Source organism: Bombina bombina, chromosome 8 (genome assembly GCF_027579735.1).
Source record: "Bombina bombina isolate aBomBom1 chromosome 8, aBomBom1.pri, whole genome shotgun sequence".
Taxonomy (NCBI): domain Eukaryota; kingdom Metazoa; phylum Chordata; class Amphibia; order Anura; family Bombinatoridae; genus Bombina; species Bombina bombina.
The window spans coordinates 108,145,642-108,164,459 of record NC_069506.1 but is presented as its reverse complement, the minus strand read 5'-3'; the positions used below and the strand labels follow the sequence as shown (position 1 = coordinate 108,164,459).

Sequence of the window (18,818 nt, the reverse complement as noted above, 5' to 3'; positions counted from 1 at the left end):
TTAAAAAAAAAATAATATATATATATATATATATATATTTTGCCGAGTTTCTATAAAGTAATGGGCGCTGCCATGTTTAAACTGCTGAGGACAATAAGGGTAATATCTAAAATAGGAAATACAAAAACTCCAAACAAGGCTGTGTGTAACATAGGGTTGTTAAAGGAATTGTCTAATAGAGTTTCCACACAGCCTTGTATGCAAACTGTTTTCATTTTTATCTGTCCCTAATTGTCCTCAGCAGGTGAGAGATAAGGGGAAACCTAAGTTTAAACACGGCGGCAGCCATTACATTACAGAAACTACTTTACAGAAACTAAACCTTGATATCTTTAATGTTGAAACAACTAATATCTACATTTCATCTTAGGCTAATCTTTGCTTTAAATACATCATATTTACCGTTTACCATCCCGTTAACAATGTTATGAATTGTACTTTCAACCAGTGGTAAAAAAAGCATTCCTGAAAAAACTGCTGAAATATAGTCCTCTATACACAGGCATGCTACCTACCTAGGTATGCTTTCCAACAAAGAATACCCCAAGAACCAAGTAAATTAGATTTTAAAAAAACAGTGTTTTAGCTGAAGCATGAAAGAAACATTTCTGTGTTTCATATTCCTTTAAAGAGACACTACAATATTTACATTTAAACATAATTAAGGTTGTATGGGTAAAAATATTATTTAAAACGCTAACCAATTCTCAACCCGCACATCACATTCCTAGTTTACATTCTAACAATTCCCAGACAGTTTTAAGCATTTCAGTCATTATAGGTCCCATATACTGTGTCACTCAGTTCCTTTCTACACTGATTGCTGAATACTAGCGTAACCAATGGCAGGATAAGGTCATGAATATACGCCACCTAAATATGCGCAGTCCCGCTATAAATAAATGTATTGATATAGACAAGCAACTACTCACCCACCTCCAGCCTCGTTTTACGAGTTTAGGAAGTGATGTCATTAGAAGAGGGTCGAGGTGTACCCAAATAACCATGTGATTTAGACTTGACTACAATACCCAGAACAACCTGCTGAAATTCCATATGATGCTTAGCAGCCAATCAGCGTGAGAAGATAGCGGGCAGAAATAGGAACTAAATATTTCCTGTTGCTGAGGTTGATGTACCTGGTCTTCACCGAACTTTATGTGTATGTATTCAATGCCTATGACAGTTCCGATTGGACAGAGCTTCCCGATGCGAAAGTCCTAAACAAGCATCTTGTTGTAGCAATCTTTCCGAATTCTTAATTGGCAGAGTTGGCACCGATAACCTGTCTAGTAGTTGACGCTGTATATAACGGTAAAGCAGTAGAGAGGACTTGTGTATATAGATAAAGGTTGTTGTAAGCAGATATGTTTGTAAGTGTAGATAAAAGATTTTGTAAGAGTGTAACAGCTGTATGTCATTTTGAGTCAAACATGGAGGAAGAAGAGGGGTTTGAAAGGATGAATAAGGGTTGTGGGCAGTCGATAATTAACTGAGATGTTAAAGGAACATACAGATACAAAAAGCAAATGCTTTAATATCTTTGAGCATTTTAGTATTGCACTATTGCTTGCTTGTAACCCTTACAAAGGTGTTAAACACATAGTTGAAGTCAGCTTCAGTGTGGCAGTGCCCAACTGGAAGCTAGCAGAACAGATATGTTGAGCCAGTGACAAGAAGCATATGTGTGTAACCACCAATCAGCAGCTAGCGTCCAGTAGTGTATTGCTGCTCTTGAGTCTACCTAGCTACTTAAATGAAAACAACTATAAGCATGAAGTACATTTTATAACAGAAGCAAATGAAAAAGTTTCTCAAAATTCTAGGGATGTACGTTCAAAGGATTTGTTATGAAACTGGATTTGCACAGATCTTATTGTGTTTCACATTCACAAGATGTAATTTGCCTCTGATATTAGCCAAATGCCGCCGCCATATTCGTCATTTGTTTCATAACGAATATCCCGAATGCACATCCCTACAAAATGATATGTTTTATCTAATCATAAACCCAGAGGCAGAACTTTTTTTCACTTTCTTGCTGTGATATTCTTTTTAGTGTAACTTTTCTGCACGTCATTTTGAAATTAAAGGGGTTGGAAAGTCAAAATTAAACTTGCATGATTCAGATAGAGCATATAATTCTAAGACACGTTTAAATTAATTTCTTTTTTCAAATGTGCTTTGTTCTCTTGGTATCCCTTTTTGAAAAAGAATACACACATAGTGGGAGCTAGCTGCTGATTGGAGCCTGCACAAATTTTGTCTCTTGTGATTGGCTTACTAAATGTGTTCAGCTAGCTGCCAGTAGTGCAGTGATGTTCCTTCAGCAAAGGATATCAAGAGAATGGAGCAGATTTTACGATAAAAGTAAAGGAGCACCTGGGTAGCGCTTGCTTGATTGGTGTCTAAATGTAGCCACCAATAAGCAAGCGATATCCAGAGTGCTGAACCTAAAATGGTCTGGCTCCTAATATTTACATTACTGCTTTTTAAATAAAGATAGCAAAAGAATGAAGAAAACTTGATAATAGAGAATGCAATTTTAAGAAACTTTCTAATTTATTCCTATCAAGTAGAACTACAGAAGACGACCCAATCTGATGTCAGTGGAAGAAGCACTATGCTGCGCCATCCACCTAGAAAACATATCCAAAATTCTACAGTATACTGCATGCAATTTTAAGCAACTGTCTAATATACTCCTTTTTTATTTATTTGTCTTTGCTTTCTTGGTATCTTTATTTGAAAAAGCAGGAATGTAAGCTTACGAGCCAGGCCCTCTTTGGTTCAGCACCTGGGTAGTGCTTGCTGATTGGTGGCTAAATGTAGCCACTAATAAGCAAGCGCTATCCAGAGTGCTGAACCTAAAATCGTCCGGCTTCTGAGATTTACATTCCTGCTTTTCAAATAAAGATAGCAAGAGAACAAAGAAAACTAGATAATAGGAATAATTGCATTCTCTATCTGAATCATGGAAAAAAACATTCTGGTTTAGTATCCCTTTAACCTATTTTTAAGGGTTAAACACACATGTGGGCTTGTGCACCAGGCTTGCTCCAATTTTCCCTACAAAAAAAGATAGGTAGATCAGCCAATCATCGGCTACAGATGGTCCATATGCATCTATTGGCTCACCTGCCACATTAGTTTCCACTTCTGTTGGGTCTGATTTTGTAAACCTGTTGTGTCTTATTAGTTCAGACAACATGTGATTCATGTATTTTTTTTTTCCTTCATGTCTTTTTACTGAAATTTTTTACTTTTCTTGTAGACCAAACTCTCAAAGCATTTGATCCACAGAACAATGATAAACATAATGAACAAAGACAAAAGGAAAGTGGCTGAGCGGTTCTTGAGTCAAGCCCTGGAAATCATCTACCTGCTGACTGGAGAGGTGAGAACTTCTAAAAAGCATCCCAATCACATCAGTATTATTGTTTTGCTACAGTGCTTCTGTTGTTACAGGGGCATTAAAGACACTTTACTTTGTTGCATCTAAAAAAAAGAACATTTTCAAATGTATTACAGTTGGAATTTTCTCTTTTTTTTGTGCTGAAAAATAAGGTTTTGCTATTATGCTTGTGGGACAAGCCATGGTCCACCAGAAACGTTATGGGAGTTTCCTTATCAGCCATCGATCTTCTAAGTTATCTTCAAAATGCTTAAGATCAATAGCCGGTTTAGGCAGTTTGCATCATTTTGGTAAAATATTATATCATTTTGTGGGGGTTTTTGTCCCTCTAAGAAGCATGAGACCAGCACAATTTTTACACCAAAGCTAGAGGTGTTTCATTTCTTTTATATATTATTAACAAACCGATGCTTGTTTGAAATTGTATTTTAAATTAAAAAATGATACACATGAATGTCAGCTTGGGAGCCACAACGTATTGTCGCTCCTGACTAATATATGGTTGGTGAGCCAAACCGGAGAGGCATACGCATGTAGCCACCTATTGCAAACTGCGTCCTGTTGACTATCAACTCAGCAGTACATCTGGTTATTGTGTTATGTCCCTTTTTAAAGGGTCATTATAGTCGAAACAGGACATGCTCTAACTTGGTATATAACTGGGTATACATAAACTAGCCTGTAATTGGCTGATGTCTGTCACATGATACAAGGGGCCAGAAAAAAAAAAAATTGTCAGAAAAAAAAAAATCTACTGCTTATTTGACATTCAGAGTAGGTGTTATTGTATTGTTTTTTTAATTATGTACTTGTTAATTATGCAATTCTACTGCATTGAGTGGTCCTTTAAGAATAGCAAACCAGCATATCTATTTGTTTAACCTCCGCAAAGGGGTTAAACACATAGTAGAAGTACCACTTTGGACCCACAAAGCACTGCTGTTCCTGAGTGGAAACCGCCGCTCATTCATTAGCCGCTTCCATGCACAGGCCTTGTGCAGGTCTCTACCTGTGAGAGCATGAAGACCCATTTTCATCATGCAGAGGGGTCCTTGCCCTGTAGACCATAATTTGTGGTGGTATAGTGGGCAGCATCCCCAACTCTACATGGGGGTGATGCGTATGTCACCACAAACGTACACGGTATCATCACAGAGGGGACAGGACCAGGAAATGACAGCTTCCTTAATAGACTTCCAAGACCCCTCATTCGAAAGAGAATTACTTGTTCTTTCAAATGGTTTTGGTGTTGGAAAGCCACAAAACATGGGGTTTTGATGGTTAATGGGACTTTATAGACCCAATAAAAAAATGTTAAGCTTAGAGACCCCTAATAAAGTTTATTTTATAGTATACAAGTCCCTCTCTTTTATAAATGTATTGATTATGTTTGTATAGTCTGGTGATCACTGTGTTAGCCTTTCAAGAAAAAGGTTCTTTTAATTCTGTACTGGCTCAAAGGGGGCCCTCCAGTTTTATATTATAAACCCCAAACACTTGTATGGGACCCTGTTTTACATTTGGCTCTCCTTGATGACAATTTAGTAAGGTATTCACATTAGCAAAATGGAAGAGTTAATTACAGCATTTGGCCAAAATGTAATAGGCCCAGGACCACGTCAAGATCTCTCAAACTGGACTGGACACACATCCCCAGGGCTTTGAGTTTTGCAGGGTTATAGGATGTATACCCAGTTATAATTTTCCCTATGGGCTTTGCAACCAGCCTTATCTGGGGGTTACCACCTGAGTTCCTAAAAGCTGCGCAGCTGTACGTGAGTGCTGGTGAGCACTAAGGGCTATGAGTTTTGCAGGGTTTTAGGAAGTGTACCCAGTCCGATTTGAGAGTGCAGTCCATTTCCTTATTTTGTATGTATCTAGGAAAATTACAAAGGGCATGTGTCACCCTTGTTGGTTTTTTAGAATGTATGTATATATATATATATATATATATATATATATATATATATAATCTCCGTGCTCCAACCAAATAAACTGTATAATTTTTCTACTTTAATGTCACTTTAAAGTATGGCCATTTAACTCACCTTTATTGAAATTTGACGTGTTCTCTCATTTTCTAGGAATACACTATTGTGAAAAAGAATCCACCCCAAAGCAGCATTCACTTGACTGGAGAGGTGAGCATTCCTGAAGAATCTAATCCGCTTGAAGACATAATATATGGTCAATAGAGATACTATCTGCTTTTTTTCTATATATTTTCTGTTCCTCTGCATGAACTTGGTAACATCATGTTTGCTCCGTTATTAAACAAAACTGACAGAATTAGGAATTAATGTGACTGTGTGTCATTTCAGGTCTCTATAAAGTGTGACGATGTTGCAATGTATTTCTCTATGGAGGAGTGGGAGTTTATAGAAGATAACAAGAACACTTACAAGGAGGTGATGAATCAACAGGCACTCAAGGATGTGAGCATCCCTGAAACCAGAACTTTAGGTAACTTTTTTTTGTTTTGTTTTTTTTGTTAAACAATCATAAAAAAAATCTCTGAGTACCTCTATGACTAGTAAAAGTTCATATACTTAAAGGGACATTGTACACAAGATTTTTCTTTGCACAAATATTTTGTAGATTCATTTATATAGCCCATCTGGGAGTGTTTTTGTAAAAATGTATAGTTTTGTTTATTTTTTAATAACATTGTGCTAATCCTCCTCCTAACCAAGCCCCAAAGTTTTAGATGCATACTGATGTCTACAGATTTGCTGCAGCTTCTGTTTGTATAATCTGTCTTTTCATATGTAGGAGAGCGTGGAGTGTCTGCTGTAACTGTTTCCCCAGCCCCTTTCACTGGGTATCCCAGCCTAACCTCATCAACAGTGCTAAACTGGGAGCTTCTAAGTAAGTGTTTAAAAGGTTTTATACTGGATTTTTAGATCAGTATCTGTGCATATTCTTCTTTATACTAGTGTCTTTTATATGAAAATTGGTTTATACTGTCCCTTTAAATGCTTTTTTTTTATGCTCAATGTAGTTTTAAATAGACAGCTTATAGATCATTTTGCTCTCAAGTCCTCTTCACAGCACACACGACTAGGGTTATTCTAGACAGAGAGTTATTAAAAGCCACATGATGAAGAGGACTTGCTTATTGAAACGCGTAGTGGGTCACTGAGGATTATCCAGCCTGTTATCCTGTTCTGCTTGATTGCCTTTCCTGACGTATTTCGTGGATTGTGCCTCATGACCCTTATACCATATTGTGATATTCATAGTATCAATTTTGGTATTTTATTTGCAATATTTTTACGCATAATTTAGATTTTTATAAAATCTTTTAAATACACTGATTGTGTTGAGAATTTTTAGTTTTTTTGAAACGGTCTTCTATTTCCCCTTTAGTTTTTAAATCTGTGTTTCCTCCTATGTTCTATGAAGATAACTGCTATTTAAATAAATATATATTTTAACATACATTTAATTATATATTTATATTTTTTACTGTTAAAGGGACAGTCAAGTAAAAAAAAAAACTGTTATGGTTTAGATAGGGCATGTAATTTTAAACAACTTTCTAATTTACTTTTATTACTAATTTTGCTTTGTTCTCTTGGTATTCTTAGTTGAAAGCTAAATCTAGGAGGTTTATATGCTAAGTTCTTAGACCTTGAAGGCCACCTCTAATCTGAAAGAATTTTGACAGTTTTTCACCACTAGAGGGCGTTAGTTCATGAGTTTCATATAGATAACATTGAGCTCAGGCACATGAAGCTCCTATGAGCAAGCACTGATTGGCTAAAAATGCAAGTCTGTCAAAAGAACTGAAATAAGGGGGCAGTTTGCAGAGGCTTAGATACAAGGTAATCACAGAGGTAAAAAGTATATTATTATAAATGTGTTAGTTATGCAAAACTGGGGAATGGGTAGTAAAGGGATTATCTACTTTTTAAACAACAAAAATTCTGGTGTTTACTGTCCCTTCAATATATTTCTTTTTTTTTTTTTTTTTAAATCTTCTTGTGTAAAATATATATATATCCACATGTTTTTAACCTTTTAAAGCCGTTATGCCGTTCTATTCCGTCATAATTAGACTGGGCTTTAAAGCCGTTATGACGGAATAGAACGTCATAGCTAACGGCTGTCCTGAAGCCTTCTGTGCTGTCAGGATTAGATCACAGTCTGGAGGGCGTTCCTAGGGTTGTAGGGACGCCCCCCAGACGCAATCCAATAATTGAAATCTCGCGATCGTGTGGTTTCAATTTGACTACATCGGAACAGTTGTTCCGATGTAGGCACTTTAGCCATGACCGGAAAGGGTTAAATTTTGAATATTGATAAAACATAGGTGGTCTTCTACAAAATGTTTTTAAAGCTAGACAAAATTAAAGGTACAGTCTAGTCAAAATTAAACTTTCATGATTGATTCAACAACTCTAATTTACTTTTATCATCAAATTTTGCTTTGTTCTTTTGGTATTCTTAGTTGAAAGCTAAACCTAGGTAGGCTCATATGCTAATTTCTAAACCCTTGAAGGCTGCCTCTTTATAGGAATGCATTTGACATTTTTTCTCAGCTAGATGGTATTAGTTCATGTGTGACATAAAGATAGCATTGTGCTCACGCCCCTGGAGTTACCTAGGCGCCAGCACTGATTGGCTAAAATGTAAGCCTGTCAAATGAACTAAAATAAGGGGACAGTCTGCAGAGGCTTAGATACAAGGTAATCACAGAGGTAAAAAGTGTATTAATATAACAGTGCTGGTTATACAAAACTGCGGAATGGGTAATAAAGGGATTATCAATCTTTTTAAAGAATAACAATTCTGGAGTAGACTGTCCCTTTAAGTACTTCTTAGCCCCTTGGAAAAGGGCAGAACCTTCTCTGAAAAGACTATGGTCCTCACTTTTCCTCTTCACACTTCAACTTTTAATTTTTTGGCTACCTTTTATGTACCAATGTTTTTTTCTGATGGCGTGTCAGTGCCTCAATTATGAAGAGTTCAGATGTCTGACTGGTTACCTGTGCACATGCTATATAATAAATAATATTTGGACACTCCTAATTGATTACATCTGTTATATAATAATAATAATTTGCGATTTTATATAGCGCTTTTCTCCCTGTGAGACTCAAAGCACTTTACAAATATACCAACATAAGACATAAAAGTTAGGAGTTTCTGAAGGTCAGATAAGGGGACTGAATGTCTGATGGAAGAGATTGGTCTTTAGCTTTTTTTTAAAAGTCTGTAAGGACGGTGCCTCTCTGATTACGCACGGTAAAGAGTTCCAGAAAGTAGGGGCAGCGTGGCCGAATGCTCTGGAGCCTGAGTTTGTCCTTATTCTTGGCACTGAGAGGAGGGATGTGTTGGCTGACCTAAGTGAACGGGATGGGATTTAGGATGTCAGGAGCTCTTTCAGGTACTGTGGGCCTTGGTTGTTTAAGGCTTTGAAGGTCAGCAGGCCAATTTTAAAATATGTTCGCCATTTAATTGGAAGCCAATGCAGGGAGTGGAGAACAGGTGTTATGTGGCAGGAGCGAGTTTGATTGGTCAATAGTCTGGCTACTGCGTTTTGTACTGTCTGAAGGCGATGGAGTTCTTTTTTTGGGAAGCCCAAGTAAAGTGCATTGCAGTAAGCTAGGCTAGAGGATACAATGCATGGATTAATGTTGGCATATCATCCGGCGGAATTAAGTGTTGTATCCTGGCTATGTTTTTCAGATGAAAGTAGGCAGATTTTATTACGGAGGAAATCTGCTGTTTAAAAGATAGTCCAGTGTCAATCAGCACTCCGAGGTTTCGTACTTTTGCTGAACTAACGAGTTCAGAGCCTCCAAGCTCCAGGCCAGTTGGGGGATCGTGGGATATTTTTGATGCCCGGGGTCCCCTCACCAAGAGTAACTCTGTTTTGCCCGGGTTCACTTTGAGACAGCTAGCATTCATCCATTCTATGAGGTCTGTTAAGCAATTGCTGGGTCTGTAGTATCTGGAGCAAAGGAGAAGTAGAGTTGTGTGTCATCAGCGTAACAATGATACCTTAGGCCATGTCGGTTAATGATGTCCCTCAGTGGTAGTAAGTAAATTGCGAATAGCATGAGAGACAGGATAGATCCTTGTGGAACTCTGCAGGCCAGTTCTGTTGGTGCTGATAAACTTGATCCTTATATTACTCTCTGTGATCTACCAGCGAGGAAAGATTTAAACCAGTTAAGGACTGTGCCTCCTAGACCACAGATGAACTGCAAGCGCTCTATTAGAATCCTATGGTCAATGGTGTCAAATGCAGCTGAGAGATCCAGGAGGATTAGAATGGAGTATCACCTTTGTCTCTTGCCATGAGGAGATCATTTAGCACTCGGACTAGTTCTGTTTCAGTGCTGTGGTGGCATCTAAAGCCTGACTGGAAAGGATTGAATATGTTTAGGCGTGATAGATGGGCTTCCAGTTGAGTTGCCACTACTTTTTCAATTATTTTCCCCAGAAATAAGAGGTTGGATACTGGTCTGTAATTAGTCATGCAGTCTGGGTCTAATAAAGGTCTCTTTAGGTTTGTTTTAGCCACACCCATTGCTAACAGGTGCATAAAATCCAGCACATAGCCATGAAATCCTCATAGATAAACAATGGCAGTACAGTAGTTGTACTGAAGGGCTCAGTGACTTTAAATATGGCACTACCTTTTCCACAAGTCCCTTTATGAAGTTTCTGCCCTACTACGTCTACCCCGGGCAACTGTAAGTGATATTATGGTGAAGTGGAAGCATCTAGGAGCAACAGCAGCCCAGCCACAAAGTGGTAGACCACACAAACTCACAGAGCGGGTCAGCACAGTAAAAATCGCCTATTATCTGTTGCATTACTTACTACAGAGTTCCAACATGCTTCTGGAAGAAACCTCAGAAAAATAACTGTGTATTGTGAGCTTCATGAAATGGGTTTTCATGGCCAAGCAGCTGTGCATAAGCCTTACATCAACATACACAATGTCACAAGTCAGCTGGAGTGGTGTAAAGCATGCTGGAGCAATGGAAAGGTGTTCTCTGGAATGATGAGTCACACTTCTCTATCTGGCAGTCTAATGGACGAATATTGGTGTGGCGGATGCCAGGAGAACACTACCTACTGGACTGCATAGTGTCTACTGTAAAGTTTAGTAGAGAAGGGGAAATGGTCTGGGGCTGTTTTCAGTATTTGGGCTAGGCCCCTTAGTTCTGATAAAGGTTCATCTAAATGCTGCAGGAAAAAAATAAAGCTATTTTAAACAATTGGGAGCTTCCAACTTTGTGGCAACAGTTTCCTTTGCCGTTCCAGCATGACTGTGCCACTGTGCACAAGGCAAGTCTGTGAAGACACGATTTAAAGAGCTTGGTGTGGAAGAGCTTGAGAGGCCTGCACAAAGCCTTGACTTCATCCCCAATGAACACCTTTGGGATGAATTGGAATGCCGATTTCAAGCCAGACTTTTTCAACCAACATCAGTGCCTGACCTCACAAAGGCTCTTCTGGCTGAATGGACACTAATTCTGACAGACACACTTTAAAATCTTGTGTAAAAGAAGATGGCTACTGTTTCATATAGCTCTATGCTAGAACTTAATGTTTGAGGCTATTTGTGGGATCCTTATTTCCCTTGGCAACTATAGTGCCCGGGAGCCTTTCTGGATCAGGTTCTTTCAACTTCCTGGCTACCGTGAGGTCAGAATCTTTCTGAAGCCATTCAGCTTTTACTCTGCACACAACTTGCTTCTTTGAAAAAAATGGCACATGTTGTGGATCTGTTAACTGCAACTCTTGCACTTCTATTTGATTTATTACAAAATACACTAGATTCTGCCCTGAATGATATAAAGTCAAGCAAAATAATAGATCAGGTGGACAACACTGAAAAACTTCTAAGCCTGTTTGAGCCTTTATCAATCGAATTAGAGCCTTTCACAATCAATAATACACAGTACTTACCTGCTACGGATAATCTAGATTGTTCTACATCGATGATCAAATTGCTCACTTCTTCCTTCGGGATTCTCAACTCTGCATCGTGTGAGGTGGAGATTAGTGCAGTGCTGGAGCAAGAGCAGTAGTGCGGAAAGGAAATTCCTTTGAAGATTCTCCGAGTACGGTATCAATCTAAGCATGAGCAGCGACTATCACTCATTTTGACTGTTTTATGCCCACAGTCTTTGACGTCTCCACAACTGCTGCTAGACTCTGCCATAAACCTACATTTTAGTACCGTTCCTAACACAATGGTAATACGGAGCTACTTGTTGCATCAAAAGACTGAGCAGAAGGGACACAGTGTTAGACTGACATTCTGCCTGACATTGCATGACCTAGCTGCAAAAAAAATCTTTTTTCAAGAGTGGAATTGGATAAACATTACAGTCCATCCAGTGTCGGAGAAACTCAGTTTATTTTTCTTGTTTCTGAAATTCTCTCTGCAGCATGAGAATTACTGCGGTAGTCTTTACATTTCCCTGATGTTTTGTAAAATTGTCATGTATTTTCCCTTTCCCCCCCCCCCCCCCACTCATTGTTCCATTCCTTGAATGTTTGGTCAGTGCTTAATAAGGAATGTTGTAATTTCTAATAATATTTGGAACACTGTCATTTTTTTGTTGTATGTCTAATATGCCAGTTTTTGATGATTAGCCAAGTGTATCACTTTTTAAATCTGAGAACCTCTCATGGCCATCTATAGTAATGTTTCTTGTAAGAAAATTGCTGGTAAATTTCTGTGCTCAGTGATATGCAATCTGCTATAACCATTTGCTCTCAGTGTTTTGTTTTATTTGTTATTCCTTATATTGTTCTAGTTTAGGGGATTTAGACCTCCCTATAGCCATCGTATTAGCACCATTTATTTACTTGTAACTGTACTTTCTGGCTTTCTTATTATTATATGTCATTTGTTTATATATGATTATGTATATACAGTATGTGCTCTGTTACCACAATTTTCACTCTGTAAGATGTTTTAAATTGTTTGCAGCATACACATCATGTATAGGATTCATACTTTAAGGGACCTCAGCATAATACTTAAAGGGACAGTCTACACCAGAATTTTTATTGTTTTAAAAGATAGATAATCCCTTTATTGCCCATTCCCCAGTTTTGCATAAACAACAGAGTTATATTAATAAACTTTTAACCTCTGTGATTATCTTGTATCTAAGCCTCTGCAAACTGCCCCTTTATTTCAGTTCTTTTGACAGACTTGCAGTTTAACCAATCAGTGCCTGCTCCCAGATTACTTCACGTGCACGAGCACAGTGTTATCTATATGAAATACGTTAACTAACACCCTCTAGTGGTGAAAAACTGTTAAAATGCATTCTGAAAAGAGGTGGTCTTCAAAGTCTAAGAAATTAGCATATGAACCTCCCAGGTTAAGCTTTCAACTAAGAATACCAAGAGAACAAAGCAAAATTGGTGATAAAAGTAAATTGGAAAATTGTTTAAAATGACATGCTCTATCTGAATCATAAAAGTTTATTTTGGCCTAGACTGTCCCTTTAACTACTAAAATAGTCAATTGCTTAATGTGTATTATTCTTTGATGCCTCCTCTGCTAAATTTAATCTGCCTTCTAAAAATACCATGTTAGTAATGGGTTTTTTTCACAGAGGTTCAGCTATGACTGGATTTTACTTTATTTATACCAAAGCTGCACTGTTACTCTCTGTAATGCAGCCAAAGTCATAATTTTCAATATTAAAGTGCTAGTTTATTCACTAAGATCTTCTTACGCACCATGACATCAGTTATGTGATAGATAAAGCCCCTACCTGATTGGTGCATAATTACTTAGCATATTCATAAAGGCTGTGACACGTGACGCATGTAGATGCGGCTGTGCACGCTCAGTGTGTCCTGCCTTTCCATCTCTGAGCACTCTGCTGCGTCAGGTCGCGTAGCTGAGCGCTCAGAGATGAAATATCTGAACTTCAGAAGCGATGCAACGCGAAGCAGCTGCTTCGCCTCACGCTGCATCGCTTGCAGTGTGTCAGCCTTTACTCTTAATGTTATTTCATTGCAGATTAACAAGTTTCACTCACATGTATGCTAATAAAATGTTGCCACATACCTTGTGAGTGATTGTTCACCTATCCTTTTTGGTTAGGTTGCTCTTTGCTTTTTATTTTTGTTTTAGTTACCAAAAGTTTTTTGTTTTTTTTAAATGAGACATTCTACTGAATCTGTGCCATGTTACAACGGTTATAAGACATGGACAAGTATTAGACACATATTTTATTAATGTGTGTAATCTGCATATCACGACTGTGATAGAAACATCTGTATTGCAAATGATTTATGTAAAACTCTTGAACAGTATATGTGTATTTACCATGGCTGAGAGGATATGTATTTTTTGTCTATTGTCATTTGTCTCTTAATTGTTACTAAGTTGTTTTGTTAGTGTTCTTTAAAATAAAATAAAATTAAAAAAAAAAGAAGAAAATAAAATTGGAATTCACATGGACTAATCCTACTTCTTCCGATATCACAACCAGAGACTTTAAATGGATAAACATTACTGGGACTACAAAACCTATCACCATCAAGTCTCCATTGCTTGTAATCTGAAATATCGAAGCTACAGAACATTATCTACCACTTGAATGTATAGCTAATTTAGTTGGGTTTTTTTTCCCCATGTGATTCCTAATAAAGAAAATGTAAGATTTTTTTTTTTGTGTGTGTAAAACCTTCCCAGATGAGTGGTGGCGGTGATAGCCACAAAGTTATGGCCAACTTCATATTTATGCCCATGGTTTTAGAATAGGATGTCCAGCAACTATATATATATATATATATATATATATATATATATATATATATATATATATATATATATATATATATATATATATATATATACATAGAACCATCAGAAAGGTAGCACAGGCAGTGAAGATTGTAAATTAATGGTGGGAAAAATTGGTAATTTTTTTTTATTTTTTTAAATATTTTATTTTTCCAATGCCAAGTACATAGACAAACATCTAGAATTACAGAGACATTCAGCTAGATACAGTATGATGGCATGTCTATTCAATACATTAGCATCTCAGTTTTCCAGTATTTTTCCTTGGAGATCCTTTCTCCATCCCTTTTAGGCTCCTTCTCACACCCCTCCTAATTGTTATCATCATTCACTCAGTTAGATTATAACATAAATCAGTTCTTGATATGTAGGGTAACCTGTTGGTAACATACCTACTGGATACTTAATCTGATTCTATCTCATTCTTCTAATATCCATCCTACCAGTTTCCCTCCCTCCTCAGAGCTTACCTTATTCCCGGACCTCCCCCCCGGGTGCCACCCCGGTTCTCTATGTGTCTGTCCCTGTACCGCCACCGATCATGGTCGCTGATTCTGGTCTTTTAGGTAAATATGTTCCATTTCCCATGTAGTTGTGCATTCAGTATGTATTCTGTGTCTTTGAATGGATAGATTATTTGTTTTTGGTTCGCTATGTCTAAAGTGGTGATGAAGGGTTCCCATTTGGTTATGAATTTTTTTGTTCTGTGTGCTATGTCTCCCTGAGTGTCCAGTTGTTCATAAATCATTTGTTTTCTCAGGGTGTCTTTGAGTTGTGTTAGGCTTGGTGATGCCTGTGACATCCAGTGTTGCAAGATGAGTTTTCTGGTGAGTAGAATTACATTGTTTATGAATCTTGTGTATCTCGGTATCTTCGTTTGATGGTTTAGAAATATCACTGACTCGTTTGATAAGTGAATTTTTCCCCCTGTGCATGTTTCCACCCACCTCTGCACCATGCCCCAGAATTTCGTTAGTTTCGGGCAGTTCCATATCATGTGAGTAATGTTTGGGTTAGGGTTGGAACATTTCGGGCACAGCCCTGATGTATCACTCTTCCACTTGTGGAATATTTTGGGGGTTATGTATGCATTATGGACTAGTTTGGTGTGGGATTCTCTTATGTCATTTGAGAGCGATGCCTCCCTCACCTCGACAAAACTCTGCACTACACATGTATCTGTGATGTCATGTCCCACCAGGTTCCCCCAGGCAGTTTGTAAATGTGTAATATTGGCTTTGTGTACTTTTGATTGGAGCGTGTTGTAGGTATGCGAGATGGAGGTCACCCCTCCCTTTGTCAACCTTAAGAGTTTATAAATGTCACAGTCTATTTCCATCATATTACCGGCTTTCAGTAGACCTTGCGCGTAGTGTTTTACCTGTAGGTAGGCGAAGTGGTGGGAGTTTGGTATGCCATAGTCATTCTGCAGTTCTATAAATGGTCTGACTGTGGACCCGTTACCTGATAAGACATGTTTTAGGGTTGTTACCCCCCATTTCTCCCATTGTTTAAATGGTTTAGTGGTAAATCCTGCGGGGAAATCTGGGTTACCCCCCAGGGGCAAGTAAACTGTACTGCCATGTGAGACTCCGAGAGTCCCACATAACTTCCACCAAGCCTTTATTGGATTACTAAAAAGGCCCGCCCCCCTGATAATGGGCTCTACCTGTGCCCTGTTCATGTGTGGGAGCATTTTAAGCGACCATGGTTTGATATATGCTGTCTCCAGCGACTTGTTAGTAAATTGTCCCCCATCCACTAGCCAATCCATCACATATTTTGAAAGGGTTGCCCAGTTGTAATATTCTATGTTGGGGAGTCCTAGCCCCCCCTGCTCTGGTTGACATGTTAGCTTTTGGTAGCTGATTCTATGTTTTTTCCCCCTCCAAATGAAATTTAAAATGTCCCTATTTAGTGTCTTGAGATCTTGCTTACGAAGTAGCTCTGGCAGCATTTGTAGGGTGTAGAGAAGTTTGGGGAACAGGGTCATCTTTATCAGCCCTATCCTTCCTGTCAGGGTCAGTGGCAATGGCGTCCAATTCAGGAGCATTTGTTTGAGGTTCTGCAATAATGGTTTGAAATTTATTGTATACCATTGAGTGGGATCTTTTGTTAGTTTAATGCCTAGATATTTAAACGTGTTTGTGATTACTTTAAAGTTATCTTCCAATGGTGTGTTAGGGTCCCTATTTAGTAGCCATAATAGTTCTGATTTGTCCTTGTTTATCCGGTATCCTGATATGTCACTAAACTCAGCTATCGTCGTCAATAATTTAGGTATGTTCTCTCTGGGGTTTTCTGTGTACAGCACCATGTCGTCAGCGAAGAGCGACAGGTGTATGGTGTCTCTGCCTATGGTCAATCCCTCTGCTTCCTTCCTAATCTTAATCGCCAGTGGTTCAAGCGCCAGGTCAAACAGAAGTGGTGAGAGCGGGCACCCCTGCCGTGTTCCCCTTCTAAGGGGAAATACTTTTGATGGTGACCCATTTATCAAAATCGCCGCCTGGGGGGTACTGTAAATGGTCTCGATAGCTCTCATGTAGGATCCCTTCAGTCCGAATTTTTTAAGGGTGGTAAATAAATGGTCCCATAATATCTTATCGAAAGCTTTTTCTGCGTCTACTAGAATCAAACATGCCTCCCCCGCGCTCTTCTGCCTGTTTCCTCCCTCCTGCTCCCAAAAATGTGATAATACCAGTTGTAGTTTTCTCATGTTTTTTACTGCTGACCTCCCTTTTACAAACCCAGTTTGATCTTCATGAATTAGGAGGGGAAGAACTTCTGCTAATCTATTGGCCAGTATTTTCGTGAATAGTTTGTAGTCAGAGTTTAGCAGGGAGATTGGCCTATAGGATGCCGTTAACAATGGGTCTCTGTCAGGTTTGGGAAGGACCGTAATGTTTGCCTCTGCAAATCTGTTGGATAAATTTGTTTTCCCTTCTAGAATTGCATTAAATAGTTGGGCTAGGGTGTCTGCAGTTTCTGTACTGAGCATTTTATAGAATTCTCCAGGAAGGCCATCAGGCCCCGGGGATTTCTCTAGAGGGAGTGAATCGATGGCCTTGGTGATTTCTAATGGTTGGATTGGGGCATTGAGTTTTTGTACGTGGTCTTCGCTTAGCTGTGGCAGTGTCAAGTCTCTCCAAAATTGTTCTTTCTTTCCTGGGTCAATGTCTTGTGAGTCATATAAGTTCGAGTAGTATGAGGTGAATGCTTGTTGTATTTCTGAGTCTTGGGTGAGTATGTTGTCTTTGTCCTTAATAGCTAATATGTTGTTAGGTTTCCTATCTAACCTAGTGAGTCTTGCTAATAGTTTCCCAGTACGGTTTCCATACCTATAGAATTTGGCCTGTGAGCGGTTTTGAGCGGAAATCGTGGTTTGGATGAGGTAGGTGTCTCTAAGGTCTTTGGTCTTTCTATATTTGAGTCTGTTCTGTGTGGTGGGATTACGCAAGTATTTTTTTCTGGCATTAAGTAATTGCCGCAGAAGGAGTTCCCCTCTCGCTCTACATTTTTTCCTAACTTTGGCTGCATATGCTGTCACCACCCCCCTCAGGACTGCTTTTGCCGTTTCCCAGAAAAGTGAAATATTATTCACATGTTCAGCGTTGAGGTCCCTATACACCAGCCACTCTCCTATTAGGTGCCTGCGCAAGTTAAGATCATGGTATAGATGTGTTGGGAATTTCCATCTATGTCCTCGTTTGTGTGAAATATCAGTGTCTATTTGTAAGGAGACTGGTGCATGGTCTGAGATTGTTATAGGATCAATTTTAGTATCTGTTATACGGGAGCAAAAAGATTTGGTGATTAGAAAATAGTCTATACGTGATAGGGTAGTTTTTGCTGGGTGTAGGCAAGTGTAGTCTCGCGCTTCTGGGTTTCTGTCTCTCCAGACGTCTGACAGTGACAAGGAACCCTTGAAGTTATGTAGGATACGTGTTTCCCTCTTAGATCCTTTGTATTCTATTCGGTGTTGCGATGTGAAGTTTGGGTTTCGGAACCTATCTGCTGGCGTTTGTGGGGCAATATTGAAATCTCCCCCTACCACCAATGGAAGGTCTGCAAACTGTATAAGCTTGGTCTGTAACTGTGTGAGAAAAGTTTTCTTTTCAGTATGTGGACCATATACCCCACAGATAACCATTCGAAGTTCCCCTATTGTCATGTTTGCCATTACAAATCTGCCTTCAGTATCAACTAGAGATTGCGAGATAGTGTAGTCTAGACCTCTGCGGAAGAGGATCGCCACTCCCCTGGCCCTTTTTTTCTCGTAAGTTGTGTGTAGCACCTCCCCCACCCAGCCCTGTCTGAGTTTTTGATGTTCTTTCTGCGAGAGGTGAGTTTCTTCAAGTATTGCTATGTCTGTCTTTAAGGTGTTCAAATGTCTGAGTATAGCCTTTCTCTTAATTGGGGATGTAATCCCACCCACATTCCATGTGGTCAGTCTCATTTTGTATGTTCGTGTATATTTATTTATGGTGTTTTATCTTCGTGGGTGAATCTTATGCTTGTGTGGTGTTGCAGATTGATTTCAGAGTATACGTAAAGATGTGGTACTCACCGTTACTGTGCTTATTACCGATAATTCTACCC

The 18,818-nt window shown here is 38.8% G+C and overlaps 2 protein-coding genes across 2 annotated transcripts in view; one reads left to right on the top strand and one right to left on the bottom strand.

The window, feature by feature from the left end:
- Positions 1–989, bottom strand: part of LOC128638502 (histone-lysine N-methyltransferase PRDM9-like) — a 301,277-nt gene extending 300,288 nt beyond the window's left edge. Inside the window, exon 1 of the mRNA XM_053690491.1 lies at positions 933–989. The gene's annotated coding sequence lies outside the window, so the exon portion shown is untranslated. The remainder of the gene's footprint in view (positions 1–932) is intronic.
- Positions 990–1,031: 42 nt separating this feature from the next.
- The window catches only part of LOC128638839 (uncharacterized), a 227,025-nt gene continuing 209,238 nt past the window's right edge, over positions 1,032–18,818 (top strand). Inside the window, exons 1-5 of the mRNA XM_053690972.1 lie at positions 1,032–1,162; positions 3,275–3,397; positions 5,500–5,556; positions 5,737–5,878; positions 6,188–6,283. Coding sequence (XP_053546947.1) covers positions 3,308–3,397; positions 5,500–5,556; positions 5,737–5,878; positions 6,188–6,283 — 385 coding nt within the window. The 5' untranslated portion in view covers positions 1,032–1,162; positions 3,275–3,307. The remainder of the gene's footprint in view (positions 1,163–3,274; positions 3,398–5,499; positions 5,557–5,736; positions 5,879–6,187; positions 6,284–18,818) is intronic.